Genomic DNA, 24023 nt, shown 5'->3' with positions numbered 1-24023 from the left:
TTGCAATATCTCCAACGGTCAAAATTTTGGCCTCTCCAAAAACACAGAGACATCCCCAAATGGGGTCCATACGGGGGTGCAACAGTACTTACCTCGTTTTTTTTTAATATCCTGTGGCGCTCCAAAGGACTGCGGAACACATTTTGAAAACCGCTGCATTAATCAATTACAGTGAAAATTTAACAGCGCCGTGCAATTTTACGTCAAATAATCGGGCAACGAAGTATAATAATTATGGCATAGACGTTTATTTTACTCCGCAATATTGAGACAAGACTCTGGCCAATAAACATGCACGAAATAAATTTCAGTAAAATATACAAAATTTCTGTTGTTTGCCTAATTTTATTTCGAATGCACAATTTTACTAGTAATAAATAGGTAAATACTAAAAGATAAAGTTAACTATTTCTTTTATTCAACGAATAATTCACAAGATTTAAGAACGTATCATTCTAATTATTGAACATACATAATTTTGAAAAACACTTTCTGAGAAAATATATTATAACCAATAGAAAAAATCTTTTTGAATCGGAAGATTCCTGGGATTTAGAAGAGCGCTGATGAGTGGGTATTAAAAGTGGCCAATAGTTAAAGTTTGTCGCAATCAGTATTTCACTGCGTAGCATAGAGGTAATGCGCGGATGGGACGTAAATCCGGGAGATGCAGGGTTCGATTCTCTGCCGGGGTGGCTTATTTTTTTCAAAAAGATTTTTTCTATTGGTTATAATATATTTTCTCAGAAAGTGTTTTTCAAAACTATGTATGTTCGATAATTAGAATGGTACATTCTTAAATCTTGTGAATTATTCGTTGAATAAAAGAAATAGTTAATTATAAATTATTAGCAAGTTCAAGTAAGTTACATCATAAAAAATATTGGATAAATCCACGACGTCGGTTAGTAATTGAAGTAATAGGTATCTACTTTGATTTAATGAACATAAATTGATTGCCAAAGTAGCTTGATTTAGAAGAGCGCTGATGAGTGGGTATTAAAAGTGGCCAATAGTTAAAGTTTGTCGCAATCAGTATGTCACTGCGCAGCATAGAGGTAATGCGCGGATGGGACGTAAATCCGGGAGATGCAGGGTTCGATTCCCTGCCGGGGTGGCTTACTTTTTTCAAAAGGATTTTTTCTATTGGCTATAATCTATTTTCTCGGAAAGTGTTTTTCAAAATTATGTACGTTCAAAAGATAAAGTTGTTGAAAACGATTTTATGACAAAGAGACATCAACGCGTAAAAACTTTTCATGAAACCTGAAAACTGTGTTAATAGTTATCTCAGTAAGCTTGTACCTATGTCATGCTATATTTTTTTGCGCAATATGGTGCTCGCACGAGGATATTGAGCTGATCGCTGAAGCTTTTTAATTAGTGGGTCCCGGTTGGATTCCCACAGCTGGATGAAATTTACATTTTAATTTTAACAAACTGAGAAAGATAAAGACTATTTATTATCGCTTTGTGTATAACGTTTTTTTTTCTTAAAAACTGCAATACATTGCATTGACATTACAATGTCTTTTACCGATAACTATTATTTTAAGTAATCACCACGCCTTTTATAGTGAAAACGATTTTTTTTGGTTAAATAAAATTACTTAAAAACTATACTTATACTATGGTGCATTTATTGGTACAACTAACAATTTATTATTTTAATCTTAAAATGTAGTTTAATAAGTTCGTTGTAAGGTGACTGAACGATTTCTGAAAAAATCATCGTAGATACATATTAATGTATTTTTTTAAATTAAAAAAATCATTTTTATACCCTTTCCATTGACGGGATTTGAATAACTCAAGATATCGTTGCTGTTATGATTAATTCAATGTCATAATACATTATATGAATCGATTACTTAAGGCTATACCTCAGCTGAGGCATGGTCTAAAACGATCGTGACTAGGCGATGCGCGGATTGTGCAAATGACGCCTCATAAAAATTCGACATGCGTCCATTTAATGTTCTGTTCATTGTTATATTACTAATAATAATAGTATATTCATTGACATGTTCTCTTTCTTAAGTACATACGTAAAGTTTTTTAGTCATCTTTACACGATTTAAGAATATTTTCATCCGACGCCATGACAAAACAAATCGACGTGCCGACACCTTGACGGTCTCTCTCCGATTGGCGAGTACTGCGAAATTTCGTTCCACATACTGTTCAAAATTATTTGCCGTTTCACTTATGTACGCTTAGTTCGAATCGCGCCAGCTCATTCTATGATTTTCTAATATGCTAGTGTGTTTCCAATGCTTTTCAAAATTATAATAATGTAAGTACCTATCTGACATTCTTAAATCTTGTCTATGTATATTCAATATTAAATTTAAAAAGAAAAAACAACTAAAACTTACTGAAAGTAATAATAGGGGTTTTTTGAAGCACTTCACATTTCCAAGATTTGTTTTTATACTTGCGCCTTTAAGTAGTAGGTAATATTGTTTTTTTTTATTGTTGTATTAATGTGTTATTTTATTCTTATTGTGCCACCCCCTAGCAGAGGTCGGCCACCATCAAGGCAATCTTATCTTTGTCATTTGCTACCCGGAACAGTTCAGTGGAACTGCACTCGTACCAATCACGGAGGTTCTTAAGCCACGGAATGCGGCGCCGTCCTTTGTTACGCTTCCGATTGATCTTTCCTTGAATGACAAGTTGGGCAATGCTGTATTTTTGTCCTCTCATAATGTGGCCGAGGTACTGTAGTTTCCTGGTTTTGATACTACGTAGAACGTCTCGATCCTTCCCCATTCGATTGAGAACTTCAACATTTGTCACCCGGTCAGTCCAAGGAATTTTGAGGATGCGTCTATACAGCCACATCTCGAAAGCTTCAAGTCTCCGTGACATCTCTTGGTTTAGCGTCCATACTTCCATACCATAGAATAGAATTGAGAGAACATAACAACGTACCATACGCAGTTTCAGACCTAGGTTATTAAGATCTCGATTGCTAAGAAGGCGTCTCATTTTGAGAAAGGCGCTCCTTGCGATCTCAATTCTAGTTTTTATTTCCTGAAACTCGTCCCATTTCTCATTGACTGTGTTATATTAATGTAATTGTACAAAACTTAAAACAATACTTTCACAAAAAAAAATATTTCAATAAGTAGGAATTCAAAACTCTGGTTTGTAAAGAAACTATGTCTCTCTTGTTGACGTATAAAATCGCATATAAAATTAGATATGCGAAGACCAACTTACACGGAAAGATTCTCAAAAGATTTCTCGAAAGTATTCCTACCCTAAATCGATCTTAGATGTAAAAATTTCCTTTCAACTCAACGCCGACTTTCAGTGGGAGAGTAGCTGAATTTATTTCGCATTTTAACTTTCAATATAATATTCCTTTTGCCTTTTCCGTTCGGCGGGTAACTTTTCCCGCGCAATCACACGCCTGGCGGGGTGGACCACCCCCTCGTCTGTTCTCTATTCAAATATTTTTCGGCCGGCTCTCTATTCAAACACGCCGTTCGCTTTTCCCGCCCTTAGAATATTCGACGGGATCCCCCGGCTGGCGCGAAGACACCGTGTTCGATAATGGAATCAAACGATTCATAAATTTATTCTGTAGACCTGGTTGTCGTATATATTAACTTGAAAGCAAGCGCCGATTTTTTTTTTTTTTAATGTTTTGTTTGGCATAAATGTCAAACTTGAAAGGGCACGTCAAATATAAGTGCTAACGTAACATTATACCCATATTGTTAAAGTTTTTTGTTTCAAAGGATCTCCCATGTTGGAGTGGTAGATATTTCAACTTTTATTTTATTATAATTAAGTTTATACCTACCTATCATTTTTTTAATTCACCATTATAAAAACCTTATTTTTCTTTTCACCGGTTTGCAAGTACCCATTATTCGTATTGTATATTGAATAATTCAGACATCTTTATTATCAAAGAACACTCTATCCAACCTTTATCATTTATTTTTCACATTTTTATTAATTGTCGTCATACTGAATTAGTTCCACCAATTCAACGGTTACTGGTGTTGCTCCACTCGTGCCTTTTGCGTGCCGAGTGATGGAAGTGACAGTCTGATATTATTTATCTTTCTGTTCTGCCATATATCACGAGATGCATCCCACATAACGCACGGTATTCGAGAAGTATATAAATAAGTAAATGACTAAACAAAACTGCGAAACCAACGTTTGTTTTATCACTAGACTGATCGCATCATCCAGACCCAGTAGTATTCAGTAAATGTTAAACGACATGAAAGGAGACCAAGAATTCGATGATTGATGAGATAATCAGGTTTAGTAGAAATACTTGGTTAACGAAAGACTAATAACCGAGAAGACAGCAGAGACTTTCTAGTGGACGTAGCAGTCGATGAAATACAAATGACTTCTTTCGTAAATATATACCTGATGGCGCTTTTAGTAGTGAAGTGTATGATTTGAAGGTGATGGTGGATAGTGGATACAGATCTAGGGGTGGGGGTTACACAGGATGCCAGTCACCGACCTTTGATATTGAGAGGGCTGGCGCGCACTGGAACTGGGACGCGACGTTCACTCAAACCGTAACGGACTTAGTGCAACGAAGGTCGAACATATAATATTATTTGTTCTAGTGTCTATGTGTCATAGTTTTCTTCTTCTTTTTCTTCGATGGCGCTACAGCTCAAGTCGAGCCCTGGCCTCCTCCACCGCCGTCCTCCAGCCGGAACGGTCCTCCACACGTCTTTTCCAGTTCCTAATTTTTAGCAGCTGGTTGGCATCTTTTATAATGTTATCACCCCATCGTGTGCGCGGCTTTCCCACTGGCCTTGTTCCCCCTGGGTTTCCTTCGAGGATCTTTTTCGGTATCCGTGACTCAGGCATGCGCTGGACATGGCCTGCCCAGTTTAGCCTCTGGAGTTTTATGAAGGTGGAGAGTTTTGAATCTTAGTATAAGCGGTATAGTTCCGTGTTGTACCTAATTCTATCGTTCATGGGTCCGTAGATCCAGGCCCCGCCTCGTCCCGCCTCAGGATCTTTCTCTCAAAGCAGTCCACCATTTCAGCTGCTTTCATATTTAGCGTCCATGACTCGCACCCGTATGCAACGACTGTGCGTATGACGGTTTTATAGAGCCGGGTCTTAGTTTTTCTGTGGACATTTCTGGATTTGAATATGCGCAGCAATGAGAAGTACGATTTATTTGCAGCGGTTATTCGGGCTTTTATTTCTTCCAGTTCCTCGTTCTCTTTTGTAATATTGGAACCCAGGTATTGGAACCGGTCTACAACCTCAAATTGATGGTTCCCGAAACTGGAACTTTGGCCCAGCCTATTCTGATTTTGTCGGCTTTGTACCATGACTTTAATTTGGTTTTCATTTACTCTTAAGCCAATCTCTAGTGCGACCCGTAATTGCTCATCGTAAAATTAAATATATGGCTGATTCTTGATTATAAGTCAACGGCAACGGCTTATCCCATTAGTTATGAAGGCGACATAATCTAGAATTCTAACATGACACTATTTCTGTGATGAAGAAAGTCTGATTTCGGGCATACAGTGCAAACTTGTCACTTTTTAACCCTGTAATGATATCTTTTTTTTCTGTGCGATAGCAGTTACGGCATAATAATATCGGATACACGACGTCGATTTGCGGGTTACGCCCTTTTATCGGACACCCTTTGCATTTGATCTGGCTTCGCGCAATCTTCCGTCGGCCATCTATCTGTCCGGGCCTCTCCGTCGCGGCCCGCAATCCGCAATCCGACGCCTTATCTGCGATCGCCTTCGCCGCTGAAACGCGCCAACCCGAACGGTTATTAACCCCCGCCTAAACATCTCAAACTCTTTCATCCCCAATTAAATTATCTATGGTCAATATTTATACAGGCCAAAGGATACCGCCCACGGATTTGTGGTAGGCATACTGTTGTCAGTGGGAACTTTTGTTTATGTAATGCCTATTGGATGCCTCGAAGTAACAACAGTCCATCAGCACAAAATCAATTTGAACGTATTAGCAAGGTTCTTGCGTCAGAAGCTCAAACAAAATTTGAACTTCTCACGCATGGTTGTCGGTTAATTTCTGCGTAATTAATTATGGAACAGGCAGCTTATTTGGCTTAGCTCATTGGCTTTGAATTCGATGAATGCGGGTGCGATAAATAGTAAAAATGATAAATCGGTACGTTCCTGGTATGCGTATCCGGAAATTTGTGCGTAAAAAGTTCACCGCAGGACATGTAAGTTATACGTATGCAATTCATCGTGGGATACTTATTCGTGCGCCGCCGCAGTACGTGAAACATGAGTTCGTGTAACATTTTATCAAATGACGAGTTCTTCGTTGAACATTTCACCGTGGAGTATATTTGTACGTATGCTACAACATGTGTGCGAATTTTATGAGATGTCTTTACTAGGTTAGCTTAATCTAATTGGAGCAGTACTATTTGCAAACTATCGCCGCATTTTGTAAGATACGTACAAATGTATTCCACGGTGAAATGTTCAACGAAGAACTCATCATTTGATAAAATGTTATACGAACTCATGTTTCACGTACTGCGGCGCACGAATAAGTGTCCCACGATGAATTGCATACGTACAACTTACATGTAACCCCTGGTATGATGAAAATTAGGTAGGTACCTATGTTATTATGATCATGCAATATTGTATTTAATCGCATGTCTCCTATTTCCGTTAGTAGCTGTCTAACCTCGAGACTCCTCTTCAGGGTCGCGAAAAGGATGGGCTACCGCCCGGGAATGCCACCTAAAAATTGCTCTCCTACAAACCCCAATTAAAAATAGTATATCAAAGCAAACTTTTTTTACTGTCCATGAAACAAACCTATGACAGTGGTCCCCAACCTTTTTATCGCCGCGGACCGGTCAACGTTTGATAATTTTACCGCGGCCCACTGAGGGGTGGACGTTTATTGTTTATTGTTTATATTTTAGATTGTTTTGATTTAATAACTTTTATTTAATTGTATTTAAACATGCCTTCAAAATAAAATATAGTTAAACCGAAAAATTAAGTTAAAGTAATTTAACATTTTAACTCACTAGAACGCTAAAACAATGAGAACCCTGAGCTTGTTTCTTTGCAACGAGATGGTTGCATCTGGGGGGTAATAGGAGACAATGACACCCTAAGTATGTTGCTTATGTCCGGTTTATTCCGTTTTTTTTTTTTTTGTTTTGGTTGCTGTCATTGCAGAAAACCCCGCTTCACACAGATAGGATGTCGGAAATGGCAATAGGGATTTAAGTCCTGTGGTTGCAATCTCAGGGTATTCCGTCATGACTTTAATCCAGAACACCGGCAGACTTGTTGTCTCGAACGTAGTTTTAAGGCCGCCGTCATTTGCAATCTCCAGCAGTTGATCTTCTTCTTGTACAGACATGCTAGATTCGCCTGGTTTGTTGACAAATGGGTCGTGGATCTATTCTTTACCAGTTCGTGGGTCTTTTGTGATTGGAAAGTAGCGCTCGAACTCTTTTAAAAGCAAAAATGGAAATAATTTAATGTTCCATGGGCGGCCCGGTACCAATTTATCCACGGACCGGGGCATGGGGACCACTGACTTATGAGACTTTTTTCCTCTCATTTTCTTAATAATAATTCACTCTGAATCTTCGATTTGGTACCACCATATGGCAAGTGCTGCCCTTCGGCAAAAATCAACGTTCACAGATGTTTCATAATATATTTTATCATAAAATTCAATTTATTAACATATGTTTTTCATTAAAATGGGTGACAAATATTTATTTTCGGACCTTTTCCACCCGGGTGTTTCGCACCCCTTACAACCCACGCTTGGCGCGTCCCTCCCTGCTCCTATTATTTAATATATAAATGGTCCAAACTGAATATATTGTTATATATTTATATGTTTCGGTTCACTTTGACAATCTGTGTCTAGTAATCCCCTCCGCATACGCCTCGTGGCTGTCTTTATTAACAAATCGATCGGAGAGAACAAGTTGATGAGGCGATAGCCTAATGAAAGATGAAACTGCACTATCTCCAATAACGGCGAACGCTAAATTGATAATCAAGTCCCTTAAGTGTCATAGTACCCGCACAATGTTGAAATATATGAAAGCTGTAACAGTTTTGTGATTTATAATCACGCGATAACCGCCTCGGATAGCTGATATAAAACCGTATTACATAATTATTATTAGGAATATTTATGACCAATAATTATATAAATTCTATACATAGTCTGCAAATCTAATGGATTTAAGTTTTGTACTATTCCATTTAAATCTTTTTTTGCGACCCGGATTTCGCCTTTCGGCATACTATGCGCACTCACCAAAAGGTAAATACACACTGACATCGAATACTTTGAATTCTAACTTATATAATAATAAATTAATATAATAAAGTAGGTAAAAACTTTATCACTTACCTATTACGTCAAAGATCACAATAAAAAATATTACAAACAAATTATGAATAGTTTAAGTGTTTGTAAAAAACCCCTACCTGTGTTACTAGATCAATGGCGTACCTAGACTCCATACTAGGCGATTATTTAAAGCCTACCTTCTTAAGAAAAATATTTTTTAATTGCATATTCACATATGTATATAAGTACCACTTCATTATTTTATGTTCTATAAAAATAATTCATTTGGCAACGAAAGTTGTCGTAATATGTCGGAATGTATTACAGTAAAAACAATCTGCAAATGTATTAAAAAAATATACCACAGCGCGCCGCGCCATCTTTCTTGACGTTAATAAAGGTCCGATTATGTGTGAAATAATTCTGAATTTTTTTCGTATGGACTTAACGTCTCGTAACCTCGGCAAGTCTATCGAATTGTATGAAATAAGGTAAGCTCCTACCGCAGAGCCTAAAACATTCGCGCATAATATTGTTGTCATGACTGCGCACTTTGTCCAAAATCATTAATAATTAGATAATTTCAAAAAATATTTTCTACGGCGCTTAATCGAATATTAATAAATAATAAGCACATATAGATTGTTTTTATAAATAAAAATAAATTTTATCTAATGATTTTGGGTACGTACCTATATATGTTTTGAAAAATACGTAATTTAAACACATCGCTCATTTTTATGTCGTCCGTGAGTTTTTTGAAGTTTCATTGAATTAGTTTGTCGTTGTAATTTATTAGTATGTACCTATTCATTAGTAGTAAATATCGGATTATCTTCTTATTTCTCGTAAGTATACCTGACAAGTGTGCTCTTTTTATCAGATCTCCACAGCCTACCTCTTTCCAGATGTAACCCTTCGCCACTGCACTACATAGAGATGTTTACAAACATTAGTACACTTTAATCTTTGTCAGATGTATTTTTACCATAACCAGATAGTAGTCTGTATTCTATAAACTGGCGTACACGTCAAACGGAAATCATTGTGCCCTTGCGTTCAACTGTTCAAGTTTTCAATGGGTGGGAACTAGATGGATGGTAAAGCGAGGGTGAAACCGGCACGCCTGCTTATAGAAGACAGACTTCTACCTATAATATCGTCATTTTTCTGGCAGAAGACACTAATTCGAAACAATGACATATTGAGTTAGTTATACCAAAATGTTCCTTATTTCAAACTTTATCGTCTGGAAACCTTCTTAATAAATAAACAGTCTTTATTTTAAAGTCATCCTTTTTACGATTACTTAATAAACTCACATGATAGACCATTTCAAACATTTTAAAAACTTTAAAGTTAAATTACTCAAAACTAGTATTCTCCAGTTAGTGTGTTCTGCCAGAACAGAGACGATATATACCTATATACAATTTAATATTACAGTGAATGATGTTCCACTTTTTTAGCGAGTAGTTAGTTAGGTACATATTATATATTATATTAATAGGTCCTTTTTTTCTTAATAACATTATTTATCGATACCTATACTTACTTACATACCTTAATTGTTTGTTTCGGTTCCTAGCACAGTGCTTACATTTCGGCACTCACCGGCCAAATAGTTTTCTTATTCGTTTTTTAATCTCACGCTTCATCGGGTTGCACTGTGGGGTGCACATACTGATTTATCGCTCCGGACTCCAAACTTTCGACAGTCGAGTGTCGACTACCGTTTTCTTTACATTTTACTGGGGTTTCCCCAAAGACGTTGAAGATACCCATCCCTATATAGCCTAAATATGCGAAACTGAAGCTAAATGGTACATGTGCCAATGCGAATTAAGATTTGTGTGGTATCTTTGGGATCTTAACAATCTTTAGAATTTTTCGAAAATATGTATATATCACTATAATACCTACCCTGTAATTATAATACCGTATTGTAAACATCGTCGTTTTAAAATTGAACATGTAGCTGTCAGTATATTATTGATCAAATATCTATTTTTAATGTATCAAATTATTCGACCGCAATAATAATTTCTCAGCGACTCATATTCCAGTAAATAACTTTTATCTGTATCAGCAGATTGGATGGCGATATGAAATACGCTATCGCAATGGAAAATTAGTCGAATATCCATTCCCATAGTCTCATATTATATTATGACTGTAATGATAAATAACATTCACAGTTACTCGAATTTAAACCGCTGACTCGTTCAAGATAATTATGCACTAGAATATAATGTATATGTATTACTTTCGACTGTATAAATTATGAATAATGATTTATCAAAAGTCACTCGAATATACGTTTCCAGCATGTTACCATCGCAGTCTCTAATATCGCTTCGCCCAACATCTGATTGTACCGAGATGCGGACCTCGGATCCGTACCTATCACAAGTTTAGTATTGTAACATAACTGCTGTAACATACTATTGTACCAACCGTTACGCCTAATAAAACTCGCTCCTACATACATCTTCGACTTCTTCATCATCACCTTCAACACCCTACGACACATCGGCAACCCTCAAAGTGATAACCCACACGCATCGAACACCAACAAACATATTATTATAACGATATTTTGATACATGGGTATAGTATTTTTTCAAACGATTAGTACAACATTATATAGTACAATTTGTTCGGTAAACTGTTTTATCGGAGTGTGCAATTGGCTACTATTATAGATAAATTGCAAAATTTTGCATTATGATATTATTGTCCATGTTATAATATATTTTATATCGTAACGACAATTTCTTCACACGTGTCCGCTCAAATGGCGAGCTTTGTCAAGTATATCGTTTCACAAATATCTAGTAAGTAACACCCAGTACTTGATAAAGCGTAGCATTATATGTGAGAAACGCGTGTCGTAAATATTTTCTTTTTATATGATCAACACCAAGTATTTATTCCACTTTTAATAAATACATCTGGACCGCTTTCGTCCGCCTCAGAGGGACATTTTCAACTGAATAATCTTTATAAAACAGGTACCTGTGTATCATTTAAAAGGCGACACATATAATCTACCAATACATTGAATTATCCGTCCAATAATACTTTGTCAATTAGAATTAAATTTAAATTAATGAAATTGGATAATAATATTTCATACTATTGACCGACAAGTTTAACGTGAGGCTCCGCGGCAGCACCGCCACGGAGCATCATGTTAAACTTGTCGGTCTCTAAGTACATCATTAAGGACACTAAACAAAACATTCTAAATTATTAACATAAAACAAAATATGAAGCAATAAGCACACTACAATAAAATTTCAATATTTAATAACACAATACATTTGATCAATAATTCATTTATAATTAACTATTTCTTTTATTCAACGAATAATTCACAAGATTTAAGAATGTATCATTCTAATTATTGAACATACATAATTTTAAAAAACACTTTCTGAGAAGAGTATATTATAACCAATAGATAAAATCTTTTTTGAAAAAAGTAAGCCACCCCGACGGGTGACATACTGATTGATGAGTAGGTATTAAAATTGACCAATAGTTAAAATTTGTCGCAATTAGTATGTCACTGCGTAGCATATTGGTAAATGCGACGGATGGGGCGTAAACCCGGGAGATACAGGGTTCGATTCCCCGTCGGGGTGGCTTACTTTTTTCAAAAAAGATTATATCTATTGGTTATAATATACTCCTCTCAGAAAGTGTTTTTCAAAATTATGTATGTTCAATAATTCATTTATAAAATTTACCACTTGATGGACAAACAAACAAAGTTACGAATCGTTTATTTCCCTCCAATATGCAGTCGTCGCTATGTCTGTATGACGCCGTAGTTTCGTAACTTCGTATCGGTTGAGTATTGCAATTGAAAATGCAATTTATTTCTAGGTAAGTTGGGAGCAAGTAACTTAAGGCTAGGACCTTCCAGTGATATAGTGGTGACTGGAAAATCAGGCGCGGTTCCGCCTTTAGCGATTTCGCATGGGCGGGAACGTTCGTGTTCGGTGCATTTCGAATATAGAATTTTATTTTCAACCTATTCAAACTTATATTACTCGATTTGTAGCCTTGTGAACTATTCAAATATACCAATTTTTTATATTTCGATTAGTATAACATTGGTGCACATGCAATTTTTACAAAAGGAACCATAACACATGCTTATATTGTCGGTTATTTACATTTTACAAGACTATCAATAGTCAGGACGCGGCACTTAATGGCGATTTTCGATGTTAGTGCTAGTTATTACTTAAGGGTATACCTCAGTTGAGGCATGGTCTAAAAATATCGTGGCTAGGCGATGCGCGGATTGCGGGTCGCGGGTGCAAATGACGCATCCCGAACGAAATATAATTTGTCATATAAATCCAACATGCGTCCATTTAACATTCTGTTTATTGTTCTATTAGTCATAGCGTCATAGAAAGCGGCCGTGCATATCCACGGCTGTGCATATATGACGGGTGGTGTTGGGCACTTTAACGTATGTTCTATTAGTAACAATAATAATATATTATATTCATTGACATGTTTTTTTTCTTCAAGTAAATGGGTAACGTTTTTAGTCATCTTTACACAATTTAAGAATTAATACCCCCGTCGCCATCACGAAACAAATTGACGTGTTCCCGGCTCGACGTTCGCTCTCCGAATGCCAGCGAGTCCAAAATTTCGTCGCGCCTATAGTTGAAAATTATTTGCCGTTTCACTGAAGTAGATATCGTCTTAAGCCCTGCGTAAACCAAATCATCAAAGATAGAAAATATCTATTATGGTTTGCTATATGCAGGGTAAAATTGAATATTAAAAACCAACCAATAGGTAACATCTGCAATTTTTATTCCTATTATATTTATATATTCTACAATATATATTAGGTAGGTATATAATCTATCAACAGAAAATTCAATTAACGATTTCAGACGATAATTAAGTACCCGTCACTCGAACATCAAATTAATCAGTTGATATCAAACCTTTAAATCAAGCAGTTGACAATAGATATTCTCTCAATTAAATAGTCGTTCCACGCATATCATGTTTGTCCGAATATGGCATGAAACTATTAAATACTAAATTAATATTATCTAAATATATACATCCATATATACATCCGCAAGTGCATACAATAAAACAAACATAATAACAGTTCTGTCTATTAATCAATTATGTATCCACATATTATCAAAACCACAAATGGCAACCCCTTTTAAATGAATAAACAACTACTTTTTAATACTTTAAAGACTTTAATCTCATTGGTTTAAATTTTGTCCACATTTTTGGCACATTCAAAATTATTTAATATATTTCCTATAATATTAACGTTGTTATTCTCTTCTTTCTAGGTAAGAAATGTCGATTCATACAATGAAATCCCGCTTGAATCAACGCGAGAAATTCAAGACAATACAAAATAATGGTATCGTATGGCAAATGTATTACCTATTATTTATTGACAATACATATATTAATGAACATACATAATTTTTGAAAATGAAGCTACTTCTTCTTATCAAGCTACTCAAAAATTATGTATGTTCAATAATCAGAATGGTACATTCTTAAATCTTGTGAATTATTCGTTGCATAAAAGAAATTGTTAATTATAAATTATTAGCAAGTTCAAGTAAGTTACATCATAAAAAATATTGGAGAAATCCACGACGTCGGTTAGTAATTGAAGTAATAGGTATCTACTTTGATTTAATAAAACAAAAACCGGTTGCCAAAGTAGCTTGATTTAGAAGAACCCTGATGAGTAGGTATTAAAAAGACCAATAGTTAAATCTTGTCGCAATTAGTATTGCACTGCGTAGCATAGAGGTACATGCGACGGACGGGTCGTAAACCCAGGAGATGCAGGGTTTCCATTCCCTGCCGGGGTGGCTTACTTTTTTCAAAAAAAAAAATCTTTTGGTTATAATATATTTTCTCAGAAAGTATTTTTCAAAAATGATGTATGTTCAATGATCAGAATAGTGCATTCTTAAATTTTGTGAATTATGAATTATGTAAACGTTGAGACACACAACACACAAATGATTTTAACGTAGAATAAGTTTTTTGAAAGGACCCAAGCGCGGCTCTCCCATTAGGTCATTCGGTCATTGTCCTCCCAAAATAAATACCTTACAATCGGCATAATAATATTAATAATATGTACAATGTCATATAATAATATTAATAATAATCGGTGGATTTGAAATTATAAGGCGTACGCTGTGTTTTTGTTTTGTATTCTCGATGGGCGATAATTCGCCGCCAACGTCCGGCAATTCAATTCTTGACCCAAACTGAGAATTTTTATAAAATTTTCTCTCTCATTTTTCATACATTAGACAAAGAAAGATATACAACAATATTCGACGCTTTAAGTTCCAAGGATGCGTGGATTATATGCCTTTCGGCCATTGTCCGAGTGTGAAACAAAAAATATTTTCAGCTAATTATGTGAAACAGAATGATAAAGTCGACTAGGGCCCCTTGCTACTGCCACGCCGGAGATTATTGTATGATGTATTTTTTCTGACAGTTGACAAGTTTCGACAAATGTCTTTGGTTGTTTTAAACGTATGTAAATAGTTTTTGGTGCAGTTATTATACGAATATACACACAAAGTTTGGTTTTTAGTGATTTATTACATTTTTGTGAAGTTTTGTGGAATTCACGACGGTTTATTTGTTTGAACTGACACAAAATGTCTAATTCAGTGGATTATATTTTAAACGAAATAAAAAATGAGACATTTAACTATGATAAACGTCTACAAGCGAAGATATTAGGCAGGTACATGCCGGATATGAAAATAGTTCAAACAACGAAAGAGAAAAGCAAAGATGTTAACAGATATTTCAACAAGAAAAGCTATCATTTTTGCGAATGGATATGTGGTTGCGATCGAAGGAATTTATTTTTTTGTTTTCATTGTTTAATTTTTGATTGCAAAAATGAAAAGCAATAAACAGAATTTGGTGTTGGTGATCTAAAACATCTTAAAGAAAAAATAAAAAAGCATAGCAAGTCAACAGCACACATAAATAATTCTATGAGTTTTGTTTTATTAGGAACAACAGATATCCGAATTCAGTTAGATAGTGCGTACCGCAGATCGATTGCTGATCACAATGAAACTGTCGATAAAAATCGTTTAATTTTAACAAATATATTAAAGTGTATTCAATTTTGCGGATCGTTTGAGCTGGCCTTACGAGGCCATGATGAGTCTAAAGAGTCTGATAATCCTGGTATATTTCGTGGATTAATAAATTTCATGCAGGAAATAGATATTGTTATGAAGGAGCATTTAGAAAGGTCAACTTCATTCAAAGGAATTTCGAAGACTATCCAAAACGAATTGCTAGATTCAATATTAAAAGTCACTCAAGAAGAAATTAAATGTGACATAAAAAAATCTAATTACGTAGCTATTCAAGTTGACGAAACGACAGACAGCTCCACAAAAACGCAAATGGTTTTCGTTGTGAGATATTTAAAAGACAATATAGTAAGATTTTGGAAGTTTGTAAATCCAGAGGTGTGCACGGCAATAGGTTTAACAGAATAAATTTTAAAAGAGCTGAGAATCTTGGAAGTTATTCCCCGACAGCTAATAGCGCAAAGCTACGACGAGCAGCCATAATGAGTGGGAAAACTGAAGGAGTTCAGACGAGAGTCCGCGAAACTTTTCCACTAGCACAGTACATCCACTGTTATGCTCATCAATTTAATTTAGTTCTGCAAAAAGCATCCACCATAACCACTGGTCTGAAAGTTTTTTTTTGCCACAGTCCAATCATTTTCCGTCTTTTTTTCGAGATCACCAAAAAGAACGAAAATATTAGATGAATTCGTCAAAGTGCGTCTACCGAAAGCAGCTCCAACTAGATGGTGCTTCAATGCTAAATGTGTGGAGACAGTTTTTTTGTACCGAGAAGACATTTTACAGTGTTTAAATTCAATACTGGACAGAGAAAATGACACCAATACCCTAAGTCAAGCCCAAAACTTAATAAATAATTTGGAAAAAAAAACACTTTTATTTATTGGTTGACTTTTTTTCACAAAATAATGCCTCATTGTCAAATTTTATTTAAACACATGAAAAAAGGAACTTAGACGCTATTAAGATAAAAACATACATCGATAATTTAAAAAAATATATTTCCGAAATCAGAAATGAAGCTAGCACTAATCCGAATTCCAGCTGTGCAACGGGTGAACATAAAAAGCGACGGATAGATGACAATAGCAACGCAGTAGCAATTGAAGTCTGTGATACAATTATAGTGGAAATAGAAACACGATTCACATCCAACGATCATCTCATTATATCCGATTTGTTCAATAAAGAAAATTACACTGACTTTAAAAATAATTTTCCCACAAGTCAAGTAAATTTGGTAAAACAGTTAGAAGAAATAAACATAACCAAGCTAAAAAATGAATTATTGGTGTTTTATCAACGAGATGATTTGCATGGCGCTAATAGTGCAGTTTCTCTTCTACATTTTTTACTCAGCAATAATTTCAACGAAACATTTTATTTGCGTCATACCAATGACAACAGTTGAAAGTGACAGATTTTTTTCCACTCTCAAAAGAATAAAAACCTTTCTACGCAATACGATGGGCCAAGATAGACTGACCGCTCTTGCAATACTCAGTATTGAAAAAAAATATGTGGGAAAAATAGACAATTTTTATAATCGTGTGATTAATGATTTTTCAAAAAGTAAAGAAAGAAAAGTGGACTTAATTTACAAAAAATTATAACGCGTTGTGTGCAATTTCGGTTACGATGGGTTGGCGTTATGAAAAATGGACATTTTTTGAAGGGTAAGTAGGTACCTATCTATAACAATTTCTAGCACTTATTATATAATGTATAAAAAGTCAATTTGCAATACGTCTTGTAAGTATACAACGAAAAGGCAAATTAAAATATTATATTCAAAATTGATCTACCAGTTTTTCGGGCCTAAGGCCGCCAATGAAAGGACCTCCAGTGATGTCACGTTGGAGGGGGCACGCAGTGTCTGATTGGTACCGACCAGTAGCGAAGAGTGGTGGTAGACTGTTAAGATCCGACATAAATAATGCATACTAAACTTTGTCATTCAAACGTATTTGTTTTCATTGAACTAAGATTACAATGTGTAAATAGTTTTAAAATTCAATTAAACCCTGCCTAATCCAAACTATAGTAGATATTAGTCAAAAAATATTCGTTTATCTATAAAAAAAAAATAATTATGCCATTAAACCATACATAATTTTAGATATTTTATTGATAGAAGAACTGACCAGCACCATGTGTAATATATATTCGTAATTTAACGAAAACCAGTATGTATGACTGAAAAGGTGTGCAATATTTTTGTCAGATCGCCCATAACAGACCTAAACAATTATGATTTGGTTTAGGCAGGGTTTCATTGAATTGTTTTATTTTGTGCAACTAGAAATTTGGAATATTGTTTATCATAGACGTTTCACGTGGCTGAAAAATGACGAAAGTCAGACGCTAATCTATGATTGCATGACTCAATTTATACATACAATATAAGCTTGTGTGGTTGCTATATAATATAAAATGACATGGAAGACTCAATTCAGATTGTAAAAAATAGACGCTATGTAAAAAATAAACATTTTCATTGGCGTGTTTTTTTCATTTTGTTGTTAAAACAAAAATAAAAGTATTCTACGCATGATGTTTTCATAACGTACACTGTATATTTTTTTCATACAAGAAATCATGGGCACTTGAGCAGTTTGTCGGCAAACAAGAAAAATCCCTTTTGAAGGCAGGTTCTTACTACCTATGAATATGTCATTCGAACACATTTCTCTAAACTAACGACAAAAGGCCTTCGAAGTTCCACGAAATCGTCACAAATGATGACGGACCCTTCCGGTGCGCGCGGACTTTGAAAAGCTCAGAAGATAACTTCACGTTTTTAAAGAGAGAGAGAGCGAGATCTCACTTCCGTCAGTATGTACCGGAAATGTTTGCCTTTTCCCCTTAAGTGCCTCTTTTTTACGTTCGGAACGTAACAGCGGAAATAGCTGGAGCTTTTTATGTTCGGGGCCTATCATTTGTGCCAACATAAGAATGCGGTTTAGCTAGACGACATTTTTTTTCTTTTGAACTGATTTGGCTTGCTCTGAGTAAGAATGTTGTGAAAAATACAATATCCTTGCTTAAAAAATGTTGTGTAGCATTCACTGGACAATGTAGAGATTTTCGGATATATCCATAAATACGATAACTTTTAAAACTGTTCAAATCAAGAAGGAGTTTAAGATTAAGGGAAACGAAACACAACACGATTTCTTTGTGTTTTCCAAAATTTATTATTTACTCGGTTAAACCGGTTTCGTCTTTAAAATTGAATATTTGAATCAAAACTTCGTACAATATTAAATACAATATTTAGCGTCAACAATATAAATTGATTATTAATAATATGAATCGGGAAAAATGTAAATAATATTTCACTGATCGCTTTACATGCTAGGTCAGTGGTCCCCAACCCCCGGTCCGTGGATCAAATGGTACTGGGCCGCCCATGGTCCAAGATTTGTATTTTGAAAGATTGAAGATTTTTAACTAACCTCCCGACTAGCTAGACATTTGAAACTTAGAATATATCAGAACACGGCGACAATGCATTCTTTTAATACTTTTAGCCATTTTTAAGCAGAGTTGAATTCATTTTCAGCTAATTCTGATTTGTGTGGAAAGTTATTATTGTCGGTTGCTAAGCGGGTCCTAGCAACTTAATTATTAATATATACGTGCGTTACTATGGAAATCAATATGAAATATCAAAATGACATTCAGTACAATAAAAAGTTTTTATTAATACAAAGAATTGTCAAGTTTATATGTTTCAACAGAAAATTTAAAAACGTGGTAAGTATATAGAAAGTTCTTTTTATCTTGTAATTTTTATTCTCTATAACTGTCAGATAGATAGACTATTATTGAATCAATTCGCTGCTACCCTTTTGTATTTTATATATATATATTTTGCCTTTCTATGGCACATCCATTATTTCGTGTGCGCTTTTTCAGTTGCGGTGGCTTACCGTGTTTCCCAAGCGACACTGTTTCGTTTCCCTTTTACCGCCGCACAGAGAGAATAAAAAAAAAAGTCCCGCCCAAATGCAATTGTATCCGACCGCTTCGGTGTAACGAGGTCTACCTCTTTTGTCGACGACGAAAGTGCGCGGAATTACGTCGCATTACGGCCGCTCTCTCACGACAATTTTCAATGCTCAGCTTTTATCGGACGTTTATGATAAAGTGGCCATACCACTCCACACCTTTTCGAAGATGAGAATCCTTGTGTAGTATGCTTTGCAGTTGACTAAAGATACTGAGATATCCCGAGTTCTGGGCTAGCTCAGGGTATTGGTTGAACTCAGGATTCACAAAATTAGATTAAATAAAAGTCTTTGTTTTTTGGTAAGCACGTGGCTTTGTATTTTAATGGTTATTATTTTTTTTTTTTACAAGAAAGAACCTTATGTTTAACAGTGACATGTGTTTATTATTAACGTTTTTATAATTCCTTAAACTTAGTTCCTTAATTAACTATATGTTAATACCACTTATATTCTAATAATGAATGGCCGACATTAGTTTTATTTTTGACGCGAGAGTTTGCGAACTTAACTCTACGTCTGCTCGTGATTAGGTATTTTTTTCGACTGACTTTTAAATGTTTTAAAACGCTCGCGTGATAATTTGGCGAGTACAGTTACTGCAAAAGAACTTTCATGCTAACTCTCTTCCACTCTTACATCTTTTACATCCATCTCTTTTAAACTCATAAAGAATCTTACACAGATTTACAAGCTATTACAAAATTAATTACAATTTTAATGCTATGAATCTTTAATATAATACTAAAAGCCATTGATTTGAAATTTTATATATAGGTACATATTGTAGTCAGTATTCTATATCTAACATATTCCTTTTTATCCAGATAGCCAAGTGATACGTCATAAGTCTTTCTTATTCTGTTAATTGACTATGTGGCCAAGCTGCACGTTTAGGCCTACAAAACTTTATTCCGGCTCCCATTAAAGACGGGAAGTCCAGGAGTATGTCAATACTCTGAAATTCCCATCGTGGTCGTCTCAATACCAATAATAATTATTCAAACGCAATACGATCTCTGACATCTGTCAACTGTGTCACATCGTTTTTCTGTCACGCTCAATTTTCGTATTTTGAAGTTATACTTTTCTAGGTGCGTTTGGAAAAACAGATCAGAGTGTATATTGGCGTGGGATGAAGTTTCACGCGCAAATATAACGCATTACTTTGGCGTGGGACGGAAGTTTGCCCGCCGATGCAACATAATTTGCGTGGCGACGTTCGGGTGTTCTAAATGCTGGAGTTTTGTAATTTTCAGTTCTGATATTGAGGGCTGTGGCTTGGGCCGGTTGGGTAAAGACTGAATGTTGCAACTTTTATTTATGAGTATAATTATAATTATTATAATTTATTTATTTATTGATATATTATATCAATAAATAAATAAATTTTGTTAATGTTGAGTTGGTAAATAATTCAAACAATGGTATGTTGTACCTAAATTTACAATATTAAGACACTTCATACACAAAAATACATATTTTTACAGTTTAAGACAATATTTGTCACATATCCCATGGCAATTTATTTATTAGCGGTTTATAATAATTGAAGACAATAATAATTATTATGTTTTCTCACAAAAGCCAATATCACGTTTCATTTAAACCATTAAATAGGCTATGTTTTACTTTTGATTTGTAATAAATTATTATTGTTAACGATAATAGTTGTACAGTCATCTGTTTAAGCAAAGGTGGTCGAAATAGCGGTTTGCTAACTTTTTCAAACACAGGTTTTGAGATTTTTTTCTTCCAAAGTAGGTACATTCTGCAATAATATTTTGTTTTGTTATTTTTTTGTTTTGTTACGCCAAAGAAGTATAACTTCTAACGCGCTTACATAAGTACACACACCGATTTTTTTCCATATAGTCATACTTAAAATTCGGTAAACAGGTGCTAGTGCAGTGACAATACCTACATTCTATTTAAATTTGAAAACAGACCGGTAATCCAAAAGTGGGTTTTCATACAATGTTCTTCAAACAAAATATTGTTTGTTAATAACGATATCTATTTTTAAACCGTTACAAATAGATTCTTCATACAGATATAACGTAACACATGTGTGTTGTCGATTTACTTTTCGATATAATCGAATATAAACATAGTGCGTGTGTAGCGATGAGAGTGTAAAAGCTTTAGCTCTCTGGTATTAGATAATTTCGCATTTCTCACGCAAAGGCAGCACAGGGTGTTCCATACTATCTGTGTATTTTACCCCAATTTTAAAATTTAACATATATTGTAAAAACTAAATGATTTTTTTTTATAAAACAAACGAAAGTAGTCTTGCACTCAGTTCTTTAAACATTGAAAAATTAATGAAGCTGCACATAGGTATATATTTTTTTAAGTGAGAAAGTTATATAAGTATTTAAATATTTATTTAAAGTAACAAGTATTTAGACTGCTAGCTGTCTTATATTATTGGGTGTTATTTTGTTTCATAGCCAATAATGACACCACAGATGTTAGTTGCATTCATCAGTCGTTTTGAACAAAGCTAATTTGCCCGTGTAATCTATTGGTCTCTCTCGTATGACGCAATCATAGTATGTATATATAAGTATTGTTATCGTTTTCATTTTTTTTTTTAATATATCGTGATTTTTTAGCAGCTGACGTCGACATCGGTTTCTATGCATTTTAAGCTCGTAAAAATGGAACATAAAAATAATGGACTGTATCACTTCCTGGGTTTGATTGACTATTTGATTTGACTAACGGCTAATTGGCAAAATGCAGAGATCTCGTCGATAATTATGACGTTTTTATTGAAAACCAAAGTCAACTATATTATTCAGGCCATGTGTCTGATTGGTAGTGCTAGTTAATGATTAACTTCGAATGCAATGTGGGAATCTGTTCGCAATAAATGGAGAGTTTTGATTGCATATTTCGTTCAAATTATTACCATTTATTTCAATATGCAACAATCATCATTTTCTACAAAGAGTTTTAGGTTTAAATTAGGTTTTATTCTGCAGGCGTTGTTTGCACAATTTTCGCGTCGCCTAGCCACGATCTTTTTAGACCATGCCTCCATTACCATTATGTTTTATTCTGCAGGCGTTGTTTGCACAATCTTCGCGTCGCGTAGTCACGATCGTTTTAGACCGTGCCCTAGCTGAGGTATATCCTTAAGATAAACGTCAAATTTAATTAATAATCTTTTACTATTGAGTATTCGCCACTGGAATGTGCGTGCTGCGTGCACAACTATATTATATTCCTCGATTTTTGGTCAGAATGCTGTGAAGTGGTTGAGTTCACATTACTATTTATGAAAAAAACTTGGACAATCCGAATAACAAAGAATCCTCGTGCGAAGGAACCTTTATTGTGCCAGTAAGTGTCTTCTTTTAAGGGCGGCAATGTTATGAAGTGGGGCATCCTTCGCGGACAATAAAAAACCCACCCCCCGACCGAGGTCAGGTTAAGCGACCAATTTCTCCGACCCCCTCTTTGTCTTCTGCCTACCTCGTGGGAAATTATGGACCTTGTCGGATTAGATTAAGTGTCGCACAGATTTCATATTGTGACCTTCTGGACGTCGGCGTAATAAAAAATGACAATCGTTTGCTCTTTTCATTTCTTTTTTTGTTATTTTTACCTCTTTAGATTTCAAGATTTGTAAAATAACTCTGTAATACTTTCAGCAGGTATATTAACATATTTCGGTATTGTGATGGCAGACGGTTATAACTGCTCATTACACAATTTTACAGGAGAGCAAAAACAATTTTTTGAAATCAGTTTGACAAGATTTCGTTTATAAGACATTTTGAAGTAGGTATTTTATATCGAAATAAGCGGAAACAGCATCCCCAACACAAACCTCAAATCATTTCCTTCAAAAATTTTAAGTCTTATTTATTTTCCGTTTTAACGGCCCACGTGCACCACGTAGGTCAACATGGAGATTTATTGTATTTTCAGAGCTTAAGCCTGGACATTCCTTAAACATTGTAGATAATCTATTTATATAATTTTTAAGCCTTATTGTCCTTTATATTTATTTTAAACATTTGATGACTGCATAAAGTATTTTTATTACATAAAATAGTATTCTCTTAAACCTCTCGATCTAATGTTTTAGAATATAGTCATATTTCAGTAAATCCATGTGCAGTGGTGTTAAGATTTTTTAGATTTATTAATTTCTAAACGCATTTATAATACCATTAGTAAAATTGTTGTTAATAATAATAATCTGATACCTTGTGTTGATAATATTGGCGCTTCAAATACCGTCACATTTTTCTCTTCTTCACTGTTGAACACTCTGGCTAAATAATGTTATTAGGTATCCGTCAAACTTCACGGGTCTTGTAGTATTTGTAGTATAAATGTCAGCCCGAGGCCGTCAATCGAACCTGTAAGTGCAAATTATAACCCCGGGAGATGTGTCGACTGGCTCCCGGGGATTTCCCGCCTGATGGATTGTTACTAAAAGAAAAGTGAACACTGGATACCG

At 34.9% G+C, this 24023-nt stretch overlaps 1 protein-coding gene across 2 annotated transcripts in view; it reads left to right on the top strand.

Moving 5' to 3' along the window:
* The window catches only part of LOC147078852 (mannosyl-oligosaccharide alpha-1,2-mannosidase IA-like), a 607020-nt gene that overhangs the window by 510948 nt on the left and 72049 nt on the right, over positions 1-24023 (top strand). Inside the window, exon 2 of one of the 2 annotated variants that reach the window (XM_085950259.1) lies at positions 13713-14484. The exons of the other annotated variant lie outside the window; for it this stretch is intronic. Within the exon in view, the coding sequence (XP_085806385.1) occupies positions 13713-13784 (72 nt within the window). The 3' untranslated portion in view covers positions 13785-14484. Of the gene's footprint in view, positions 1-13712; positions 14485-24023 lie in introns of those variants that run through there. 2 annotated transcript variants of the gene reach the window in all.

The sequence above is a fragment of the Rhyacophila brunnea genome, unplaced genomic scaffold (assembly GCF_057557595.1).
Source record: "Rhyacophila brunnea isolate RB1 unplaced genomic scaffold, BYU_Rbru_1.0 scaffold_10, whole genome shotgun sequence".
NCBI lineage: Eukaryota > Metazoa > Arthropoda > Insecta > Trichoptera > Rhyacophilidae > Rhyacophila > Rhyacophila brunnea.
The sequence above is the reverse complement of the archived record's forward strand: the minus strand, read 5'-3'. Positions and strand labels throughout refer to the sequence as shown.